At 36.7% G+C, this 25,273-nt stretch overlaps 1 protein-coding gene across 1 annotated transcript; it reads right to left on the reverse strand.

Annotated features, from left to right (window-relative positions):
* Positions 1–745: 745 nt before the first annotated feature.
* On the reverse strand, positions 746–24,966 carry LOC137387350 (nondiscriminating glutamyl-tRNA synthetase EARS2, mitochondrial-like). The gene is made up of 15 exons (XM_068073747.1): positions 24,704–24,966; positions 20,033–20,133; positions 19,751–19,861; positions 19,086–19,220; positions 18,849–18,935; positions 18,657–18,737; positions 15,263–15,355; positions 9,906–10,000; positions 9,756–9,810; positions 7,847–7,966; positions 3,761–3,909; positions 3,562–3,613; positions 2,035–2,203; positions 1,262–1,350; positions 746–935 (listed from the first exon to the last, which is right to left on the reverse strand). Exons 1-15 carry the CDS (start codon positions 24,903–24,905, stop codon positions 843–845), a joined length of 1,632 nt encoding a protein of 543 aa, XP_067929848.1. The 5' UTR covers positions 24,906–24,966; the 3' UTR covers positions 746–842.
* Positions 24,967–25,273: the final 307 nt, after the last annotated feature.

Here is a 25,273-nt window from a genome sequence, read left to right on the forward strand (position 1 = left end):
ACTTATACGTTGTACATGCATGAATACTTATACACTGTACATGTATGAATACTTACACACTGTACATGTTTGAATACTTATACACTGTACATGTATGAATACTTATACACTGTACATGTTTGAATACTTATACACTGTACATGTATGAGTTTCATAGTTGGATTTATAACCTCTGCACTTGGTCAGCAATGGACTTGAAAGTTTGTACAAAACTACAAACCAACGGCGAGAGGCTTTTGAGTATGTTTGAGAAAGGTTCGTAGTGGGGCCAGCCTTGTAAAGAATCCATTTAAAATTTTATACGTCGAAGCACCAGAACTAAAGGTAAGTAGACAGTAATAAGACATGTACATCAGTCGCTAAGGTACATTATGACATTATGACTCATGTGCTATGTAGCCTCTCCCGTTAATCATCAAATGTTCTTTGTAGTTCTTTAAGAAGAATCCAGCACCTGCAGGGAATCGGGCGATTCATCTATCATTTGAATATATCAAAATGAACGCCGCTGTTTGAGGGAGACAGAGAAGATATCAAGGCTATCTCACTAAAACAAGCTCAGAGATGTTGCGATCATCAAATACTTTTTATTTCATGTAGATAAAAGTCGTGCTTACACCAAGTTCAACTGTGAACATATATAACAGATAGTATAAAATGTCTACACGTGTTTACACATGCCGCAACTAAACTGCTAAAGAGCAAATAGTAATGCATTCCCACCACTCATCCGCTTACTTATCTCTCCAACCTTACTGTGGTCAGCATATTACTAACTCTATCTACTCGACACTCTGACCTCTGCTGCCATATTAATGATGACTATCAGAAGCTGTACATCGTCACCTGTTGAGCACCTGCAGTGCCAAGTCACACCTAGTAATCGTCTCATGTTGTCCCAGCAGCTGGAGTATGAGGGTAACTGGTAGCCCCACCTGAGTGACAAATGGGAGTAGGGAATGTTAATAATTGACAATGTTTACGGGTAAACACTCCTTCACCACAATCCAGAAAGAACATAATAAGGTTAATATAATAACTCTATGACTAGAGCTGCTCCAGGAAAAGTAAGCTGATGTCAGTCTATATTAGTAAGGTGTAAGAGGGTTGAAGTATGTCACACAGAGGAATTGGGCAAAAGCAGCCAATCAGTTTGTAGCATCATTTACTCTACTGTTACATAAAGTAACTCAGTCATGAAAGTTTACATCAGACATACAGGTTCCTAGTTTATCATTTTCTGATAGTATTTCTCACAAACCTCGTGTCCAGTAAGTGCAACTCTCAATATTTTAAACATGGTGGCTTTTTTCAGTCCTGACTTCTTTTGAATGCTGTTTACCAGTTCATCTAAAACCACAGCGCTTTATATCGTTATCACAACGATGACATTACATAATCATCTGATAGACACAGAACAACTACATTACATAATCACCTGATATGCACAGAACAACTACGTTTCATACACACCTGATATACACAGAACTACTACATTACATAATCACCTGGTAGACACAGAACAACTACATTACATAATCACCTGATAAACACAGAACAGCTACATTGCATAATCACCTGGTAGACACAGAACAACTACATTACATAATCACCTGGTAGACACAGAACAACTACATTACATAATCACCTGATATACACAGAACAGCTACATTACATAATCTCCTGATAGACACAGAACAACTACATTGCATAATCACCTGGTAGACACAGAACAACTACATTACATAATCACCTGATAGACACATAACAGCTACATTGCATAATCACCTAATAGACACAGAACAACTACATTACATAATCACCTGATATACACAGAACAACTACATTACATAATCACCTGATATACACAAAACAGCTACATTACATAATCACCTGATAGACACAGAACAACTGCATTACATAATCACCTGGTAAACACAGAACAACTAAATTACATAGTCACCTGGTAGCCACATAACAATAGATGTGTATCTGACACAAGGTATCATTTGTGTACTACGGTATATTGCGTACCATAATTAGTGTGACTATGAGATGAGAGGGAAGACTTGAGCTGTGAAAGTGCAGTGATACAAACAGATGAAGCAATTTTCAAGCGATCAAACTTGAGGTCATCTGAGGGTCGTTGCCATATATAGAGAAAGTCATCTTCAAACAAACTGTTGATTGTAGATAGCCTGTCCTGAAAACCAAAGCTTAAAATGGTTTAATACTAAAACTAACAGTTGATTCACGGATGAACAAAGCAGGTATCAGCCTCACATAGTAGCAATATCATAGACATCAGTGATAAACAAAGCTTGTGTTTATACCTAGTTTTGATGAATGTTACATAGTCACAAAGACGCCCTTTCTTTATCCAATCACATCTGCACTTAGTGCACCTATAGAAGCACACCCATTCTTCATCCAATCACATCAGCACCTAGTGAACTTATAGAAGCACTCCTATTCTTCAACCAATCACATCAGCACCTAGTGAACTTATAGAAGCACTCCTATTCTTCAACCAATCACATCAGCACCTAGTGAACTTATAGAAACACACCTATTCTTCAACCAATCACATCAGCACCTAGTGAACTTATAGAAGCACTCCTATTCTTCAACCAATCACATCAGCACCTAGTGAACTTATAGAAGCACTCCTATTCTTCAACCAATCACATCAGCACCTAGTGAACTTATAGAAGCACTCCTATTCTTCAACCAATCACATCAGCACCTAGTGAACTTATAGAAGCACTCCTATTCTTCAACCAATCACATCAGCACCTAGTGAACTTATAGAAGCACTCCTATTCTTCAACCAATCACATCAGCACCTAGTGAACTTATAGAAGCACTCCTATTCTTCAACCAATCACATCAGCACCTAGTGAACTTATAGAAGCACTCCTATTCTTCAACCAATCACATCAGCACCTAGTGAACTTATAGAAGCACTCCTATTCTTCAACCAATCACATCAGCACCTAGTGAACTTATAGAAGCACTCCTATTCTTCAACCAATCACATCAGCACCTAGTGAACTTATAGAAACACACCTATTCTTCAACCAATAACATGTACATCAGTAAATTTTGATTTTTGAATTATTAGTATTTATATTATATATATAATATTAATAATATTATATATATAATAATATATTATTACATAATGGACATTAATGACATATATAATAATATATAATATATTAATCATATATTATTATATTATAGATGCTAGTATATCTATATAAACTCAATAGATGCTAATATATCTATATAGACTCTATAGAGTCCAGTATAAGAATTTAATAGTTTACAGCAGTTTAACTTCTCCAAATTATTTGTTAAAAAGTGTTCAGCAAAAGATATGACTGGACAATTGTAATGCAGACATTGATTGCTATCACAATTTCCTATCAATATTAATTGCTTTCACACGAAATGCTTCCAAACGTTCCAGCAACCACCAGAAGCTAACATGTTTAAAGAAAGAAAATATGCAGATGTTGGTATGGTTAGTAGGTAGTAGGTAGGTAGCATACTTACTACACAGGAGGGGAAGTGTTTATAGAGATGTTTTATATTCCATGTCTCTAGTCTACAAAATGAACATAGCCACTTAGAATGCTTGTCACAAACATTATCTAGTGTACATGTCAAACATGTTTTTTCACCAGACAACTAATACTATTGACAGAGATGTATGAATGATTGTATAAACAAAAAAGTTATCAAATATCCAAACCCCTTTAGAGTTGCGATCTCTCGTATCCGGAGAGAGAATAAATCTTCACTTTCTTGATCATATTTTCTCTTGAGATATGATTGGCTGAGGCTCGGTAGTCTCCCAACTTCTAAAACAGTGCTTTCTGTTCGTGTGTTCTCAAGTATGAACTATAAAACAATACTAACCCTTACCATCAGCCATATTCCAAACATCTTATCAGCAAACACTCTTAGGTGATGCAGTTGCTTATTGCTGTTATGCAAGCCATCTGTAAGCATTTCAGAATGTTCATACATAACAGTTACCCAAGTTGACTGGCTAATATGTGATTATTAAATATTGATAACTGTAAAACAATCAGTTTCAGATATAAAATAATAGCTCTAGGGTCTAGGGCCCAAAGGGTAAGTAACTGAATATTCAAGCGAATTCATTTAAAACAACTATAGCTCCGGAAAACCATATCTCTAAACGACCATATATAAATATGGTCGTTGCTGGTGGTTGCTGGAATATCCCAACAACTACTGCATATCTCCAAAAGCACCTCCCACCCATCTTACGAATTTGATAATACTTCAAAAGCGCATGATAAAAACCATTCACAAAACTAACCCGCCCCATCTACACTAAGCCTCTTTTTAAATCATCATCCATGCTACTTATCAGTTCACTATATTCATACCGCATAATACTTTTAGCTCATCATGAATTTCATTGTAATTACATCCCTCACACAATATATCTCCCACAAACTGCTTCCCGTGCAGGCCATCACAGGGTGGATTACCAACAAGCTATTTTTTGGAACAAACTCCCTAATACTATAAAAAACATACAGAAGGCGGCCAGTTTAAAAAAAGCTTAAATTACATCTTTTAACCAGTGAATAAAACCTATTTACTCATAAAAATTGATCTTTTTTGCGCGATGACGACAAGCCCGGTGTCACGACTAGCTATGCTAATGCATATTATGGGCTTCATCACTCTTCAAGCTGTTTTTCTTTTATTTAATTACTATTGTTGATGAAAATAAATCAAAAATCAAAATCCAAACAACCATATCTCCAAATGATCATATCTCCAAACGATCATATCTCCAAACAATCATATCTCCAAACGAGCATATCTCCAAACGACTATATCACCAAACAACCATATCACCAAACAACCATATATCTATACGACCATATCTCTATACAACCATATCTCTATACAACCATATCTCTATACAACCATATCTCTATACAAACATACCTCTATACAACCATATCTCTATACAACCATATCTCTATACAACCATATCTCTATACAACCATATCTCTATACAACCATATCTCTATACAACCATATCTCAATACAACCATACCTCTATACAACCATATCTCCAAACAACCATACCTCTATACAACCATATCTCTACACAACCATATCTCTATACAACCATATCTCTATACAACCATATCTCTATACAACCATATCTCTATACAACCATATCTCTATACAAACATATCTCTATACAACCATATCTCTATACAACCATACCTCTATACAACCATATCTCCAAACAAACATATCTCTATACAACCATATCTCTATACAAACATATCTCTATACAACCATACCTCTATACAACCATATCTCTATACAACCATATCTCTATACAACCATATCTCTATACAACCATATCTCTATACAACCATATCTCTATACAACCATATCTCTATACAACCATACCTCTATACAACCATATCTCTATACAACCATATCTCTATACAAACATATCTCTATACAACCATATCTCTATACAACCATATCTCTATACAACCATACCTCTATACAACCATACCTCTATACGACCATACCTCTATACAACCATACCTCTATACAACCATATCTCTATACAACCATATCTCTATACAACCATATCTCTATACAACCATATCTCTATACAACCATACCTCTATACGACCATATCTCTATACAACCATATCTCTATACAACCATATCTCCAAACAAACATACCTCTATACAACCATATCTCTACACAACCATATCTCTATACAACCATATCTCTATACAACCATATCTCTATACAACCATATCTCTATACAACCATGCCTCTATACGACCATATCTCCAAACAAACATATCTCTATACAACCATATCTCTATACAACCATATCTCTATACAACCATATCTCTATACAACCATATCTCTATACAACCATATCTCTATACAACCATACCTCTATACAACCATATCTCTATACAACCATATCTCTATACAACCATATCTCTATACAACCATACCTCTATACAACCATATCTCTACACAAACATATCTCCAAACAACCATATCTCTATACAACCATATCTCTATACAACCATATCTCTATACAACCATATCTCTATACAACCATATCTCTATACAACCATATATCTATACAACCATATCTCTACACAACCATATCTCTATACAACCATATCTCTATACAACCATATCTCTACACAACCATATCTCTATACAACCATATCTCTATACAACCATATCTCTATACAACCATATCTCTATACAACCATATCTCTATACAACCATATCTCTATACAACCATATCTCTATACAACCATATCTCTATACAACCATATCTCTATACAACCATATCTCTACACAACCATAATTATCTCCAAACCATCATATCTCTAAACAACCATAGCTCCAGACAACCATATGTCAAAACAACCATATGTCCAAACAACCATATGTCCAAACAGCCATATGTCCAAACAGCCATATGCTCAAACAACCACATGACGAACAGCCATATGTCAAACAGCCGTATCTCCAAAAAATCCATGCTAAGATGAATACTGATAGCTTGAATCACATTGTGAGAGTAGAAAATCACGAGTCAACTCATAAATGCCCACACAATCTCAACTGATAAGCGCATACAAACTTGTATTATAAAAATTTGAATTGAATGTTACATCATTGCAAGTGAAGTTTTTTGCAAAAAGATAAACATGGTCAACTTAACTATTTGTGATGGATCCAAATATGCTAGCAATTTTAAAGACAAGTGAATGACTCCAAACTTATGTGATAAACATTTTCATTACTGTTATAAGGCTAATCGGGCTATTTTCACGGTGATTCTTTATTCTTTGATCAATGTGAACATGTTTAAATAGTTACTGTCTGTTTGACCTATGTAAGTTAGTGTACTCCTGACCTAGGTTACTGTATTCCTGACCTAGCTTACTGTATTTCTGACCTAGCTTACCGTATTCCTGACATAGGTTACTGTATTCCTGACCTAGGTTACTGTATTTCTGACCTAGGTTACTATATTCCTGACCTAGGTTACTGTATTTCTGACCTAGGTTACTGTATTTCTGACCTAGGTTAGTGTATTCCTGACCTAGGTTACTGTAGTCCTGACCTAGGTTACTGTATTCCTGACCTAGGTTACTGTATTCCTGACCTAAGTTGCTGTATTCCTGACCTAGGTTGCTGTATTCCTGACCTAGGTTACTGTATTCCTGACCTAGGTTACTGTATTCCTGACCTAGGTTACTGCATTTCTGACCTAGGTTACTGTAGTCCTGACCTAGGTTACTGTATTCCTGACCTAGGTTGCTGTATTCCTGACCTAGGTTACTGTATTCCTGACCTAGGTTACTGTATTCCTGACCTAGGTTACTGTATTCCTGACCTAGGTTACTGTATTCCTGACCTAGGTTACTGCATTTCTGACCTAGGTTACTGTAGTCCTGACCTAGGTTACTGTATTCCTGACCTAGGTTACTGTATTCCTGACCTAGGTTACTGTATTTCTGACCTAGGTTACTGTATTTCTGACCTAGGTTACTGTATTTCTGACCTAGGTTAATGTAGCCCTGACCCAAGTTAGCGAATTACTGACCAAGGTTATTGTATTTCTGACCTAGGCTACTGTATTTCTGACCTAGGTTACTGTATTCCTGACCTAGGATAGTAGGTAAATGCAGTCCTAAACAGAAACCCTATAGGTTGGTAAAACAAGTTGCAAGATTGAACAGAACGTAAAAAGAGCAGCGCTGTGTTAGCAGCACTTACGTGTTTTATAGCTGTAGTCAGAGACACACCATGTGTGCTCACATCACTATGGGGCAGCACTATACCACCCCCTGCCAAACTGAGCAGAGATATCAGACTCTCAGGATCATATCCACAATCCTATAAAATAATATAACTAGAAATTCCACTGTCATACAGCCCACGACCAAAGAGATGGCCAGAGATATTGGCAAAAAAATAAAGGGTACTGATGGTTGAGAAATGCAATATCAGCAATCAAATGGCTCTGCAGTGCAATAGGATAACTGCAATGGTAGCTGTAATGTACTGGGTGTGGGTGTTATTATATACAACAATAAGCAATAATGAATGGAAAATATGTTTATATTTTCCCTCTGCAATAGGAGAAATGCAATATTGGCCAATATTAGAAGTAAAATGCACTGGTATTCTTAGAATAATCAATTTTATTAATATAGTAATAATAGAAAACCAATACACAATTTTGTTTACATTTCAAAACGTCATAGCTAGCAATATCGAGAAGTTGTGGTAGTTATATAGGTTTTTAGAAAATTTATTTAAAAAGTGTTTGGTCATGACAGACAACAACAATGAAAGGAAAATATTACACGTTTATATCTCTCCCTTGCAATAGGAGAAATGCAATGTTGGCCAATATTATAAGTAAAATGCACTGATATTATTAAAATAACCAATATTGTTAATATAGTAATACAGCAATAATAGAAAACCTATGAGCGTTCACGCGTCTCGAAGCTTTCTGCAAACTGCAGCAAAATAAAAGCTGTTATAAAAGTGTTATAAAGCTGAAGGCCTAATTTACTGTAATGTATGTAATTCAACAACAATAAAGAATTATGTTTATTATAACTCTGAAATGCAAAATTAGAAGTAAAATGGCAAGCTACTGTGTACTATACACAGTTTGAAAGTTGGTTGCGTTGAATGTAGAATGGTTTTGATAAGCGATCTTTAACAGAAAGCGAGTAGGAGCATTCACGCGTATAAAACTGTAGCAAAATAAAAAATGTTCTCGTCATGAAGGGGCGTTGTAGTTCGGCCCTAGCTTGTACATAAGTTGTAAAGAATTTCGGCTAACGTTTCAAATAATGAAACCTTCGGTGATTGGACAAAAAACACAGGCTGATAAACTGTGTACCACAATTTCGTACCTGTAAATCGGTCTACACCTCAAACGGTCTACGTTTATTACAGAAACCTTCGAATAAATTCGATTACGAGTAAAAAATGCCATAGACTGATGAAATGAGCACGGTTTTCTCGTGAAATGCGCACTGCTAAATAGTTCTACTATCTGTCGCACGGCTTTATTGGCGTTTCAATTTTCGGTCTTAACTTTTATTAAACCGAGCTTTTCAAGCGTTTTGTAGCATTTTTCGTCCAAATTAATCTGCCAATTTGGGTACAATCCGATCAGATGGGTAAGTTTAAAGATAATACCGACGGTTTACAAAGACTTGGTAACATATTCAAATAGGTTTAAATGTGTTTTGTATCGTTATTATACTTTAACGACTTTACAAAACGATGCTTAAATTTGTTGATGAAATTTCTAGCCAAGGGTTCGTCTCATTGTTGATGAATAATTTTCGTAAGTTGTGTGCACATGCATTTATCATAAAAACTCCCACACTTCGCTCTGCTCGTTTGCTCGTGGGATTAGCATGACTGCCAAACTGCCAATTATCCCTGCCAAACTGAGCAGAGATATCAGACTCTCAGGATCATACCCACAATCCTATAAAATAATATAATTAGCATGAAGTGTGTTAAAAGGATATAAGTAACACGATTAACCATCAGCGTGTCAATCTATTGAAGCGAACCTAGCAGCTCGCTGCCACCCGCGCTCGCTGACTTCACAGCATGTATGATATGATGACTCACAAACAATTCGACACACCTTGAGATGCTGAAGCTGCATGGAATCCTGCCTTTTGGAAAGTTTTGTACCATCCCTGCAAATATTAAGACACCAACTAGATAATGTGGCTTTGGATATCACTAGCAAACGTGTCACTCATGCCAATCAGTGTAGAAAAGTTTAACTCACTCATTGAGAAGAAGAGGCAGGTGAGCATAGCGTGGAGGAGTCCAACCAAATGCAGCGAATAACTGCAGATGTTTAGCAGTGGAAGTGTGCCATTCCTGCAGAGCAATAATGATGGGAACCATATTACCTCGGCACATGTTGCTCCTATGGCATGGACTACACATATATTCTCCCTATGAACTGTGTTTATGTATATGAGTGTACCATCATAGTGACATGTTACCCTAAAGTTGTGTGTGTAGGTAAGTATATCATTATAGTGAAAAAGTACCTTAAACTAATTTAGTTACGGGCGTATCTCTACCACCACCTTTGCCTCGGAAGCTGAGTAGCGTTTCCTTCTGATAGATGGAACGTGTCACAGAGTCTTACATCATTTTTTACGTAAGACTGCCTTTTTTTGCAACTACTGGCTAAAACCTTTTCCTAATTAGCTTAAATCTTTAATTTTAACCTTCTTGTAGATTACAGGCCTCATTTCTCCTGTACCTGCTGAGCCTGTCGAAATTACATGCCTCCTCTCTTTTGCGCCCGCTGAGCCTGTTGATTTCAGGCTTTTCTGGTAAGAGATTTTTGGGAAAGATTTTTGATGATGACAAGACATTCATTGCAGTTACTAGAGTTGCTAATGATTATATTGCTCTTTGCCTAAAGATTGTAATTACAATGATGTAGGTTGTTGTAACAGTATTTGCCTTCATCATCATACATTACATCTCACATCTCACATTACATCTTCTCCTTCATCAGTTGGAATGATATTTTGATTAAAAAGAACACTAATGACATGATAAACTTATTTAATCAAAGGTTTTCTACGGCTGTCAATGAGTTGGCACCTCTTAAAACTAGAAAAGTCAAGTCAGAATCTTTACCTATCTGGCTTGACAAAGAGGTACAGCAAAATATAAGATTTATTCTCTCTCCGGATACGAGAGATCGCAACTTTAAAGGGGTTTGGATATTTGATAACTTTTTTGTTTATACAATCATTCATACACCTCTGTCAATAGTATTAGTTGTCTGGTGAAAAAAACATGCTTGACATGTACACTAGATAATGTTTGTCACAAGAATTCTAAGTGGCTATGTTTATTTTGTAGACTAGAGACATGGAATATAAAACATCTCTATAAACACTTCCCCTCCTATGTAGTAAGTATGCTACCTACCTACTACCTACTAACCATACCAACAACTGCATACTTTCTTTATAGAGCATATAATGAAACGTGTTAGTTTCTGGTGGTTGCTGGAATGTTTGGAAGCGTTTCGTGTGAAAGCAATTAATATTGATAGGAAATTGTGATAGTAATCAATGTCTACATTACAATTGTTGAGAGAAAAACTGAAAAACTCCAAAGATTGGACTGCTTACAAAAAGCAGCGCAATTTTGTCACAAATCTCATTAAAAGAAAAAAAACAAAATGTATCGACGAACTTGTTAAACAGTCAAAGCTTGGTGATACGCGTAAGCTTTGGCAAGCTTTGAATGTGAAAAATAAGAAACCTCAAAACTGTGACACTTGTTTGTCAGCTTCAGAACTTAACTCACATTTTGTGTCTATTGCAAGTAAACTTTCAAATTCAATTTTACTGTCATCCAATCCTTATTTGTCTTGTCAAAACACCGAGTTGAAGACCACATTTAATGAGTCTCCCAAATTTACTCCTCATGATATTGTAAAATACATCAGTAACATTCCTAATTCCAAAGCCTCAGGCATAGACAATATTTCTGTAAAAATGATAAAAGCAACTCTTCCATTCATTGTACCTATTATCACTGATATGTTTAACAGAATTTTGATTGATGGCTATTTTCCTTCAGCATGGAAACATGCACGAGTTACTCCATTGTTTAAAGGAGGAGATAATAGCAACCCATCAAATTTCCGCCCTATTTCAGTACTCCCTATTTTATCTAAAGTTTTTGAAAAGCACTTAAATATTCACATCTACTCTCATTTGTCCAAAAATAATATTTTACATCCTTATCAGTGTGGTTTCAGAAAAAGTCATTCATGCACTGATGCTGTTCATAAACTAATCTCAGATTGTTTGGATTTGAAATCCAGAGGTGAGAAGATTTGCTTGATGTTTTTGGATTTCAGCAAAGCTTTTGACTGTGTCAATCACAAAATATTATATCATAAACTAGAACTTGCTGGTTTTAAAAATAAATCGTTGCAAATACTTCAATCCTATTTTCACAAAAGGCGCCAAAAGGTCGTCATAAATGACAAGGAATCATTGACACTAGATATAAATGTTGGTGTTCCACAGGGGTCACTTATTGCGCCAGTATTATTTTTAATATATATAAATGATCTTCTTAGACTTATTCCAAAAGGCTTTGCCTACGCCGATGATACTGTTTTTGTTAGTTATCACAAAGATGTGCAACTTCTTGAGACGAACTGCAATCTCATCATGAAAATTATCAGCAACTGGTGTACAGCAAATCATATGACAATCAATTTACAAGAATCACACTTTCTTCTTTATAATACTGATGAAAACCTTCGAAACAGCTTTACTCTTAAGTTTAACAGTCAATCCATCACTTGTAGACATGAAACAAAATTGTTAGGATTTGTTTTGACAGATCGACTCTCTTGGAATAATCATGTCGACACTGTTTGTAGTAAGGTCACGAAGTCATTGACTCTGCTCCAGTTTTGCAAGCCATACATGAACTCAAAATCTGCTATTGCATTTTATTATCAGTTTATAGGTTGCCATATTATTTATGGTATCCACATTTATTATAATCTAGCTCCAAGATATGTCACTAAGGATTTATATTTGTTGCAAGAGCATTTCGACTCATTGCAAATTTACATCATTTGCCTGCATATATTATTCCAACAAATGATCTTTCCAAATCTCTGCGTCTTCTTACTCTGCCTATGCTAAATATTTATTTTACTTCAATTCAATGTTTCAAGATTTTTCATGGTTTGTGTCCTCGTTTTTTACATGACAATTACAGGTTCTTAACTCATTTCAACTTACGTGATATGAACAAATTGCATACAATCACTAACAATCATTTTGAAAATGTCATTGCCAGCTGCTTTAACAATCTTCCACCAAATATCCGTTCTCTTAGCAGAGAAAGGCATTTTAAACACTATTTGTCAGACCATTTATTCAATTTTAATGGCTAACTGTTGCTTTTTCCCTTTTTTTTGTTTTACTATTGTTGTATGGCCTAATTTGAAAAACATTTCTATTTGTGAAATGAAATTATTGCCAATAAAGTACATTATAAGCTAATTGATCAACAATTTATCACAAGAATGATCAATCAATATGGAAACTCATTACGTACAACTAATACAAGAGATGGCAACTCCAAATAGTGAGCAAACTTCATAGAAGTTAGATCGGTAATAATTACGACAGAGCAATACAAACCCGGATATTCTCTATTTATCAACAAAGACTATACATTGTTAGTCTTTGCTGTAGTCTCTCTACTAACTATAAACTGGCATCCCTCTAATCAGTTCTCATGCTCAACAAAATCTATCAGCATCGGTAGACATTCAATTGTTTAAAAAGGATTTTTACAACACTAAACACTTTGCCGGGGTTCTGGGCCTGGGTGTTGCATAATTAGAGGTCAGTTTGCTTTAAAACGAGTTTACTAAATTTGTATATTTGTGACCCAGGCAGTCAGAATGTACAATCGTGCTAAAACAACATTTTTGAGTTATTTACATATTCAAAATCTGCAATATCTGAGGATTTTAATGCAATTTAAATTTTTTAAATCGGATTATTTATGCCCAGGTTATGCAAGATTTAGTAGAGAAGGTCTCACGATGAACTAAAACTGTTGTTTTGAGTTTAGGCAGGATAAGGTTGCCGATTCATGAATCGTAAATCATGGTATTTGTTTACAAATCAAAATGCCATAGCAACAGACCACTTAATCTCAACCTATATTGATGAAACCTGGCATTCTACACCCTGAAAAAGATGATGGTCACATTTCTATTTAAATTTGATTGACGGTTGACCTTCCAAAGGTCAGGGTAAGGTCAGCAAAATATGTGGCTAAAAGCTCACCTTCCTGGAGATTTATATTAAAAGGGTATGCTTCAAACTGGGCACTTCTCATCAAGCTATATTGCTATGACTGCATATAATGACAATCCAACGACTTATCAAAATGTTGGAACTGTATTCAAAATTGTCCATCTATACAGAAGGTCATGGTAAGGTCAACGAAAGGTGACCACAGAGGGCATCAAGATGCGGAAATATCAACCCAACTCATCAAGTGACCATTCAATCTAGAGCTATTTTTATGTAGTTTAACACTCACACATTGTAGCACAGAGTACACTGCGGAGATTTGTTGTAGCCCATTCAACGGGTTTGCTTGTTATATTTGTGGCAGTTTGTCCCAACACAACCATATCAAATGTGTCCTTCGGTAATCCTTGATACACAGTTCTAACGAGGCTTATTTGTTTAGATGACATAAAACTAGTGCAGAATTCCTTACATTTGCATCTACTTATTAGTTTGATGTCAACAGCTATAATGGGAAAGTTATCAGCAGTGATAGGCTGATCGTTATTATCTGTAATTTAATTAGTTAGGATGATCGCTGTTACTCTCCTTATCGTTAGCAGCCACATATTGCGTAAGCAGCTGTATTTCTGAGGTTTCCCTATTATCACAATCCTCATCATCGCTTTCACTATAGTCTGAGGCAGCTGACTCAGATTCTATGTAGAAATACTTAGAATTACATCTAAATTATTAGCGTCAACTAGCCGTAATTTGTGCGACGTTTTATTTTGTTTTAGCCTGAGGCGTTGAAACAGAAAATGGCCACATACACGCGCCCACCCGCAATTAGAGTCTATACTTAAGATCTTGGGTTATGACAATTTCCATAGCAACCACCGATATGGGTAGATTTAAATGGCGATTCTGGCTTTATGATTGGTCAGACACAAAAATAAACAAGACCACGTGAAAGAGCAGGGTTGAATGCACTATAAACCTCTGTTTACTAAAATAGTGATGGGAGTCATATAATAGCATATAGCACGCGTTGCGCTCTATTGTGAACAATCCAATTACCGCACGATTGTACATTCTGACTGCCGGGGTCACATTTATCTGAGGATTACATGTGAATGGATAAAATTTCAAGTAGCAGTGAAAGAATGAAATACTTTAAAACTATCTTACGCCTATCCTTTGCCTGAACCAAGTATATTATGAATGTGTTTGTCCATTGACAGCAAATATGACTATAGATATTCAGATGTATATTACGCAGAGTAGACAACCCCTTGTGTCACAGAGTATGAGTAGAACAACTTACTGTACCACGAAGCACATGGGATATCTTCATGTAATGATCATCTATAACATTGGCCAAATGGTATGTTGGATATCCATCAGTTTTCAAGATGATCTACAAGTTTATCTACTATTATGAAGTATTGGAAGAGACAACTCCGACTTCAGCGCACTAGGCAGTCATTAACTGAGTTACACTTCCAAAGTCTCAATGAATTCAAAGCATTCCAATAAGAACCAAGGTATTCAGAACCAAGTTCAACTTTGAACAACATACTATATGTCCACTAATAATAGCACTACTATATACATTATGTCCATCGATAATAGCACAGCTATATACTTCATGTCCACTGATAATAGCACTACTATACACATGTACTTTATGTCCACTAATAATAGCACTCCTATATACTTTATGTCCACTGATAATAGCACTACTATATAATTTATGTCCACTGATAATAGCACTACTATATAGTTTATGTTCACTGATAATAGCACTGCTATATAGTTCATGTCTACTGATAATGGCACTAACCTATACTCTATCTTACTCAATGTAACTGTAATATCCCATATAATTGGTACTGTCATATCACATATAATTGGTACTGTTATATCACATATAATTGGTGCTGTAATATCCCATATAATTGGTACTGTGATAACACATATAATTGGTACTGTAATATCACATATAATTGGTACTGTAATATCACATATAATTGGTACTGTAATATCACATATATTTGGTACTGTAATATTCCATAAAATTGGTACTGTAATATCACATATAATTGGTACTGTCATATCTACTATATAAACGGCAATCGTTGTCTGTCTGTCTATCTATCTGTGTATCTGTCTGTCCGCTTTATAGAGTACCGTAATTTTCCGACTATTAGCCGCTACTTTTATATAAGGGCGTGTCTATTCTGTGGTTTTTTTCACCGCTAGGGCGCATTAACGGGAATCTCCGGTTAGTACACGCCTCTATTATAATACGTAACCTGCTATTCATCGTAGGGATGGACGATAAATACTGATATGCTAATAGTATGAGTTGTCTTCTCGATATATTGAGTCACCGATAACTCCCAAATATGAGCAGTATAAATAAATTATATGGCGGTTTTTTTTTTCGATTCGATCGTTAGTTAGTTAGTAATCTTTTATTTTGCTGATAACAAAATAACAAAAAGCCTCTATTTGCAAGCATATTATCTAATAAAACGGAAACTGTAGAAGAATCCTGAATGCAAGATAGTAGTGAACAATTCATATTTAGTTTGAGATTATTTGTGAAAAGTTAAAAGAAAATTTACATGAGAGGATGACTTCAAATAAGTAATGCAGGATAGCTTATACAAAGATAAATTGATTGATATGTACTATATACAAGGGTTCAGGGCTGAAGAATAGATCCTCTATGAGTATTAATTGTGGCAAGATTGTAACAGATTCGATCGTACGAAGCAAACTTAATTAATATGAGTAAGTAGTAAAATTAAATTAGTAGTAAATATTAGTAGTGAATTAAATAAAATTTACTACTCTTTAAATAAATTAATGAGTAGTAAATTACATCTAATTAATATTTACTGCCAACGTGTACCGGAAAGGTCATGTGAACATTTGTTTCTTGCAACCACTAGAAAAACGCTGTTCTCTATCTACTATATAAACGGCAATCGTTGTCTATCTGATTGATTGTCCGCCTTATAGAGGGGTCTTTCCTTTTATCGTCGTACGAATTTCGATCGTACGAAGCAAACTGCCGGAATTAGGTAATATGTGTAGTAACGGTAAATAAATTATAGAGCGGTCTTTCTTTTTCCATCCGGTCGAACGAAGCCAACCGAATTAATATGAGTACTAATTATCGTAATATCGTAATTTCGTAATATGGACTATTAGCCGCTACTTTTCTCTGACGATTTGAGCCAAGCGGCTTATATAAAGGTGTGGCGATTCTGTTGTTTTCCTTTCACCGCTCGAGCGCATTAACCGAAATCCCCGGTTAGCACGCTTTTTAAACGGCAAATTTTCTGCCGTGTTTAAAACCACCTTTCCTGAGTTCTGCGGCCTATACAAAGGTGTCTATACAGCTATACAAATGTACTATTCATTAAATAAAATAAATTAACGAGTAGTTATTTACATGCAATTAATATTTACTGCCAACGTGTACCGAGAAGGTCACGTAAACGTTTGTTTCTTGGAGCCACTGGAAAAACGCATTTCTCACCTACTAAATTTCCACATCAAAAAGGTAAGTGTTTCTTATACGATGTTGTATTGTCTGTGAATTGCCACATCTCCACTACTTAATAACGTTGGATTTGCCGCTGTTCGTGATAGTGGGTCATGTTCATTTCCTTCAGCAGCCGAGTTACTAATTTTTTTCCAGCTACGAGTAGGCCTACTGTAACTTACTATTACAGAACTTTCACGAGTACTCCGAGCGTTGTGATACGCTATTGTGAAAAGAAAGAGAGCAGCTGCTATCGACTTACTGTCACCCTGCATCAGCCATGACCAGCTATACGTCGCCTGCTCAAAAGTAGGCACACGTCGAAAACTGTTTCTTCATTCGCCCGACAGAAAAACCAAAAATGTTGTCTATCCGCATGTGTTGCGTTGAACTAAGGGAGAGAGAAAGGGAGAGAGAGAGGGAGAGCGAGGAGGAGAGGGGGGAGAGAGAGGGGGGGAGAGGGAGAGAAGGGGAGAGAGAGGGAGAGCGAGGAGGAGAGGGGGGAGAGAGAGAGGGAAAGAGGGAGAGAGAGGGGGAAGAGGGAGGGAGAGAGGGAGAGACGGAGAGAGGGAGAGAAGGAGAGAGAGAGCGAGGAGGAGAGGGGGGGAGAGAGAGAGGGAGAGAGAGGGAGAGAAAGAGGGAGAAGAGGGAGGGAGAGAGAGAGGGAAGAGAGGGAGAGAAACAGAGAGAGGGAGAGAGAGCGAGGAGGAGAGGGGGGGAGAGAGAGAGAGAGAGGGGAGAGACGGAGAGAGAGGGGGAGAGAGAGGGAGAGGGGGAAGAGGGAGGGAGGGGGGAGAGACGGGAAAGAGGGAGAGCGAGGAGGAGAGGAGGGGAGAGAGAGAGAAAGAGGGAGGGAGAGAGAGGGGAAAGAGGGAGAGATGGAGAGAGGGAGATGTAACTGCATATTTGGAGTTGTTTTACAGTATGAAAGACAACTCTCAATAAACCTTATGCTGCGCGTGAATCTATTTCTGTAGACGGGTAATGCAGCTAGTCACATATAATTGGCATGGTAATATCACATATAATTGGTACTGTAATAACACATATAATTGGTACTGTAATATCACATATAATTGGTACTGTAATATCACATATAATTGGTACTGTAATATCACATATAATTGGTACTGTAATATCACATATAATTGGCACAGACCGGGTCTCCCTCAGCATTCCTAAGATCAGCTCGACAATCTCCATGTACCATGTCTGTCCAGGTCTGGGCACAGTCCATGAGCTGTACAACGTCATAGACAATGAGATCAAAAATTGCCAATAGAAGGGATTCACATATCAGCACCAATAGAGTAAGTGGTGAGAAAAACAGTGATAAAAAAAGAAGACAAACCTTGAACCTAACGACAAAGGGTGTCTTAGAAGAAACTTTTTCCTGTAATTTTTCATGAGTGAGATACCTGCAGGCATTATCATAACCCTGCAAAATACAAATGCTTGCTCAACCATAATGAATAAATGTATATTTAGATATATGGCATGTTCAGATAAACATCCAAGTTTTAAAACTCAAACAAAACCTCAGGTTCCTCATGTCTCACCTAAAGCAGTCACCATATCTAAGTCTCACCTGAAACACCTCTCTTCTCATACTTTGTTCTTTCCGTAGAAGCTCAAGTCTTTGAGGTGAACAGAAGCATTTGTACGCATGACCCTCCTCCAGCAATTGGTTCACCCACTTTGTATACAGCGCCAAACGTTCAGACTATGAGAGTTAAAATAAAGCATACAAGGAAGACCTTACAGTAAACATCTTGGAAAACTGGTACAGGTTTCACATTCACCCCAGCCTGAGGCAAACTTGTGTCAATGTTGACACCCGTATGCCATGCCATCATAGCCTGGTTAGTTGATGTACTATTGACGCCTGTATGCCATGCCATCATAGCCTGGTTAGTTGATGTACTATTGACACCTGTATGCCATGCGATCATAGCCTGGTTAGTTGATGTACTATTGACACCTGTATGCCATGCGATCATAGCCTGGTTAGTTGATGTATTATTGACACCTGTATGCCATGCCATCATAGCCTGGCTAGTTGATGTACTATTGGCACCTGTATGCCATACCAACATAGCCTAGTCTAAAAATGTATTATTGACGTCTGTATATCATTCTATTAAATCTGTTTAGACTATGTTCTATTGATACGGATAAAAAAAAGTGTTAAGTGCCCATTCAGGTAATTCAACAGCAACCTGTAGAGGGCTGTCATCTAATCATCTGAAGTACCTGTACATAGGGTCCATAATCACCTCCAATAATTGGACCTTCATCAGGTTTTATGCCCACCCACGAGAGTAGGTCAATGATTCTTTCCATTGCGCCTGGAACATATCTAGCCTGCAAACAGGTCGTATATCCATATATTTTTGTTCTCAAGTAAAGGTGTCAAGGTAAAGAGAAGTGCTGGCAGCACAAGCACGATTTGTTGTCAATACTTCATAGGATGAATAAGAACTGAAGCAAGGGTCACTATGTTAGCCGATATGTCAAATGAGAATCCATTCTAACCTGGTCTGTATCTTCACACCGCAAGATAAAGACACCATTATGTTGTCTGGCATAGAGAAAGTTATAGAGGGCAGTTCTGAGACCTCCAAGATGGAGCTCCCCTAAAATGTATGAGCAAAAAACATAAATCAGCACATCTATTGCAGAAATATTGCCAAACAATAGGAGTGCTTTGAGCATTTTGATAACTAAGACAAGTTAGGTAACCAGGTCAACTTCAGAAATACATAGCTTATACATGTATATGTCACGTGTCACTTATAGATGTCACTTGTCACTTATATATGTCCCTTGTACAAGTGTAACTCTAATGCTATGAAAAGGGCACCTAGTTTGTGAGCAATGATTTACTGTTTGCACCATACATAGCATTATACAAAGTAACAGAGCAGTAGAAGTGAATTGTTCAAGTCAAAATCTAACGCTTTGCTATCACTGTTAAAGATGAAATTACTTTTATTTGTAACAAATATATTTGCTATACTATATTGAATCTCAGTGATATCCATAGAATACTTCAACTTGTTTTTTCTAATGCGGTTCCTTTTGTACATTAGAGAAGAGAAACACCAAAACACTAGTGGTAAAAGTGCTACATTTGAATCCAAAGATGAACAAATTTAACGGTTTACAAAACATCAGAAACCAATAATATTCAAAAAGTTGAAATTTTTTATTTCAACAAATTTACATCATCAATCAAATTAAGATGACCTGGAAGTTTTCAGAGATGGTACGAATTGGAAGAGACAAAGTTTTCATAGCTGTCCACAAATATCGGTGTAGCGCTCTTGTATATATGAGGGTCTGAGTGATGTGACATGCGGATATCGGTGTAGCGGTCTTGTATATATGAGGATCTGAGTGATGTGACACGCGGATATCGGTGTAGCGGTCTTGTATATATGAGGGTCTGAGTGATGTGACACGCGGATATCGGTGTAGCGGTCTTGTATATATGAGGGTCTGAGTGATGTGACACGCGGATATCGGTGTAGCGGTCTTGTATATATGAGGGTCTGAGTGATGTGACACGCGGATATCGGTGTAGCGATCTTGTATATATGAGGGTCTGAGTGATGTGACACGCGCAGCAGTTTTTAAGGTCTATTATGTAGAGTCAAATAGGTCCTAGATGCTCATCAGATTGTTGAACTCACTAATTGGGTCAAAAGAATAACTTATTTCATCAGCGGTTTGCATGCAGCAGGATAAAAACAGGATCAATGTTGAAACAACTCTCTGTCTTTCATTATTTTTCTCGTCAAATTAGCGAACATATTCTGCTAATAGAGTAAGGCGCAGAAGGATGTACATATACTGTCCAGTGAAAATTAAAGTTTCAGGATGCCCAAGTTTGCTGCAAAAGCAAACATGAAAAATATGATAACTTCAGTAGCATAATCTAATGTGCAACAAAATGGGGTATACTCCAATGCATGAACTTAACATGGTCGATATTTAGAGAGTCCCCAACCAATATTGCACATGATAATGGAAATTGCAGTTTTTGCTGGTCAGTAATTAAGAATGTGCAAAAAATGCTTATGCAATACTTGTGAGCAATAGAGTAAATAAGATGCATTACTTAGGTGACAAAACTAGGAAGTTTGTACTAATTTGTGCTGCAGTTGTCCGACTCAATCGAGTTACTAGAAGTTAGTTAAATCGAATTCAGTCACTGGGTAGGCAATGGCTCAAACTTTAAAGGTTGACTTGCAACAAAATTCACATTACAGTTATTTGGTATCAAAAGATTCACCATGTCTTACTCTGTTGTGTTGTAAGTTCCAAGTTATAACGTTTTAACCTTAGCTCGAAGGAGTACGTATCATTGTCTGATAATCATGACGAGCCTGTTGGATACCTGTGATAATTGCAGTGCTGCAAAAATTATTTGCGAAGTATTGGGTCACGTGATCAGATTACGACTTGACGATTGAATAATGCCGAAACAAAACTGTAAAGTAGCGAGCATCTATATTTGATACGGGATTTTCGGTAAAACCCGAAGTGTTTGTCATAAACTAGGGCTACGACAAGTTTTATATTGAGCTTTTTATTGGCCTTTCAATTCACATGACAACATCACGTGACAAGACGATAACCAAACTGTAATGACTACGTCAGATAAATAAACAGATTCCAATCTACGGCGGGCTTTTCGTTTTTGAGCTTCTAAGAGCTTGTAATCACATTCCCATATATTTTGCACCTACAACACAACAGAGTAAGACATGGTGAATCTTATGATACCAAATAACTGTAATGTGAATTTTGTTGCAAGTTCACCTTTAAATAGAAAAAGAAACAGGGATATATGTGACAGAGGACAAGATTCAATCACAAGGTAAAACAATGTGAACAAGCGAGAAACTAATGATTAATCTTTTATAAGAGTCTGAATTGGTATTCGCCTAGTGCGCTATAATTGGTTCTAGTGAATATTACACGCTTGTGTACTGGCAGTTCGCTAGGAATAAATAGTTCATTTAAAGAGTTGTTTGCGCATATGGATGATGCATTTTAGAATGGACGAGTTACTATGTACATTTATAGTGAATTGCAACCTTATAAACATCTTTAAATCAAAAAGGTTATTAGTAGAGATGTAATTACTTTTTAGCTGTGCCAAATAACATTACCACTCTTTCTATGAAACCTGTAGGTTAAGAACATTCTTAGCGTGTGACAAAAGTAATCATGCTGTTGTGTGGCTCAAGCTCTTAAAAGCTCAAAAACGAACAGTTAAAAAAACTGCTGTAGGTTGGAATCCCTTTATTTTGATGACGTACTCAACTCGATGTGGTTATTGTTTTGACACGTGATGCTATCACGTGGAATGAAAGGCCAATAAAAGGCTCAATATAACACTTATCGTAGCACTACTTTTTATACAAACACTTCGGGTTTTACCAGAAAGCCCTTATCAAATATAGATGCTTGCTACTTTACAGTTTCGTTTCAGCTTGGTCTAATCATCTAGTCATAATCTGATCATGTGACCTATATTTCCCACCAAATGGCGCAAACAGCTTTTGCATTATTTTTCGACCATCACAGATGACTAACAGGCTCCTCATGTTCATCAGATGATAATATACATTCCCTCGAGCTAAGGTTGAAAAATTAAACTAATTTTAGGCTATGTTTTGAGATATCAGTGCTCAAGGTGACAGCATTACGATGATAATGAGATAGACGCGTAAGGACAATAGACATGGTTTTATTGAATACGTGAAGTATATTTGTGAAAGTATTTCGATAAATGAGGTTGCATAAAAGTGTAAACATAAGCACATCGTGTTCAACTACGTCACATTTGAGCCGTTCCAAGAGGGATTCCAACTTACGGCTGTTTTCTTAACTGTTCAATTTTGAGCTTTTAAGAGCTTGTAATCATATTTCCACATATTTTGAACCTATAACAGAGCAGAGTAAGACATGGCGAACCTTTTAATACCAAATAATTGTAATTTAAATTTTTTTGCAAGTTAACCTTCAAGTAATATTCCCCTTTTGTATATAGTTTTTCACGAGATGAGATTTTGTATTTATTATTTTTCGTCATCAGGATATGTCTTTCTAGTGCTTGAAAATACTGTTCCCTACATATTGCATGTCACAGGCTTTTTGTTGGTGGCTAGTTTATTGCATTACGATAGCTAGTTGCCTCATAATAATTTTCTATCGTTGCGTATGTGAAAATTTCACAAAATCAGCAGACAGCAGAGCAGCACAATTGGTCAGCTCAAACAATCACTGTTAAGCAAGAGCTGGCACGCTTACGCGGCACCAATACTGATGTAATTGTTAGGCAAGTCAGTCCTTGTGCTGCTCTTAAGATACACTCGAATAATGTATATTCCCACAATATAATTGTTTATTTGTTGGAGAATGTTGTCACTTTTTGATCACTGCTAAAAAAAATTGACAGCAAGCTCAGACGGAGTTACAAAGATGATTAGAACTACAGTTATTGCCCTTACAAACTATTCGATTCCCTCCTGTTGGATCCAGCAGGTCATATTGTAGGAAGTTTTGGTATCAACGTACTCTGTTGTTCAGCAGAGCACAAGTGAGTTGGTTTCAGCGACCTCCGGTTGAGGTCTGCTGGTTGTGCGGTTAGAAGCGTTAGGTTCAACACACTGGTGGTTTTAACAGAGCACAAGTGAGTTGATTTCAGCTCCCTCTTGTTGGTTCCGCTGGTTGTACTATAGGAGTGTTGGGTTCCGTGTACTCTGTTGGGTTCAGCAGAGCTCTCGTGAGTCGGTCTCAAGAACGTAATTTGAAGCCAAACGTGAGAATTGTCTCCACACCACTCTAAACAATTTTTCTTCAGAAATCATGATAAAAAATAGTTTGGTGATTAACGAGTAGCCTATAGTAGGGAACTTGCTCACATTTTTGTCATAAATGCCTAAATTGAGCTGCTGAAGTAAAGCCCAAAGCTCCACGACTTTTTGTTACCATGCTCATTGCATGCAAACTTAATATCTATTTTGTTCAGGTATGTTAGGTTGACGAAATACCAATATAGACAATAGACAAGAGAATAGCAAAGATTATACTGTACTTATACTGAACTATACTGTACTATAAGTTTTTGCTACTAAATTGATCACTTCAAATTATCATAATAAATGCACGATTGTTAAATGATTGCTATACCTGTTGGACTTGGAGCAAATCTCACCCTGACTACAGTTGACTTATTAGAAATGTTATTTACTAGGGAACGTTCGACATTGCGGTGACCATTCGCGCAACTGCTAAAACGCCTTAATGTTTTAACCGGTTTTGAAAATGTTAGAAATGGTGCACCACCGCAAACAAAACCATTCTGAAGCGGCTTTATCGATAATAAAATCATAACGGTTAGTTGGCCACATGTTAGAAACAGACGTAGCACGGCTGTAGTTTCGCTAAATGCGTCATCATGGAGCCGCGAAACAGTTAACCCTCTCTCCAAAGAATCGCTGGTTGTTGTTTCTTTTCTCGTTACCCCTCCCCCTTTACTTATTCAAATGTAGCTTTCTCTTCATAACACTGGTTTCAGCGAGCGTGGTTTATTATAATTTGAATTAGTCAAACGAATAATAGCGGTTTTTCAGAGATAAACTCGACAGCAGCGGCGAATATGAATTCATCGAAAACCGTTGCCCCCGATATGTAGACACGTTTTATGAAGGCGACGCAGCTACACTGTTTGTATTCAAAAACGCGAAAGTTTAAAACTTG

This window comes from Watersipora subatra, chromosome 2 (assembly GCF_963576615.1).
Source record: "Watersipora subatra chromosome 2, tzWatSuba1.1, whole genome shotgun sequence".
NCBI lineage: Eukaryota > Metazoa > Bryozoa > Gymnolaemata > Cheilostomatida > Watersiporidae > Watersipora > Watersipora subatra.

Bases quoted from the DNA above. Each gene is read 5' to 3' on its own strand.
- LOC137387350 (XM_068073747.1), bottom strand. From the start codon at position 24,905: ATGATTTTATTATCGATAAAGCCGCTTCAGAATGGTTTTGTTTGCGGT. The intron at 10,001-15,262 runs GTAAGTTGTTCT...ATTGCTCTGCAG, and splicing joins CCCATGTGCTTCGTGGTACA to GAATGGCACACTTCCACTGC. The intron at 7,967-9,755 runs GTGTGTCGAATT...ATTATTTTATAG, and splicing joins TGCAGCTTCAGCATCTCAAG to GATTGTGGATATGATCCTGA.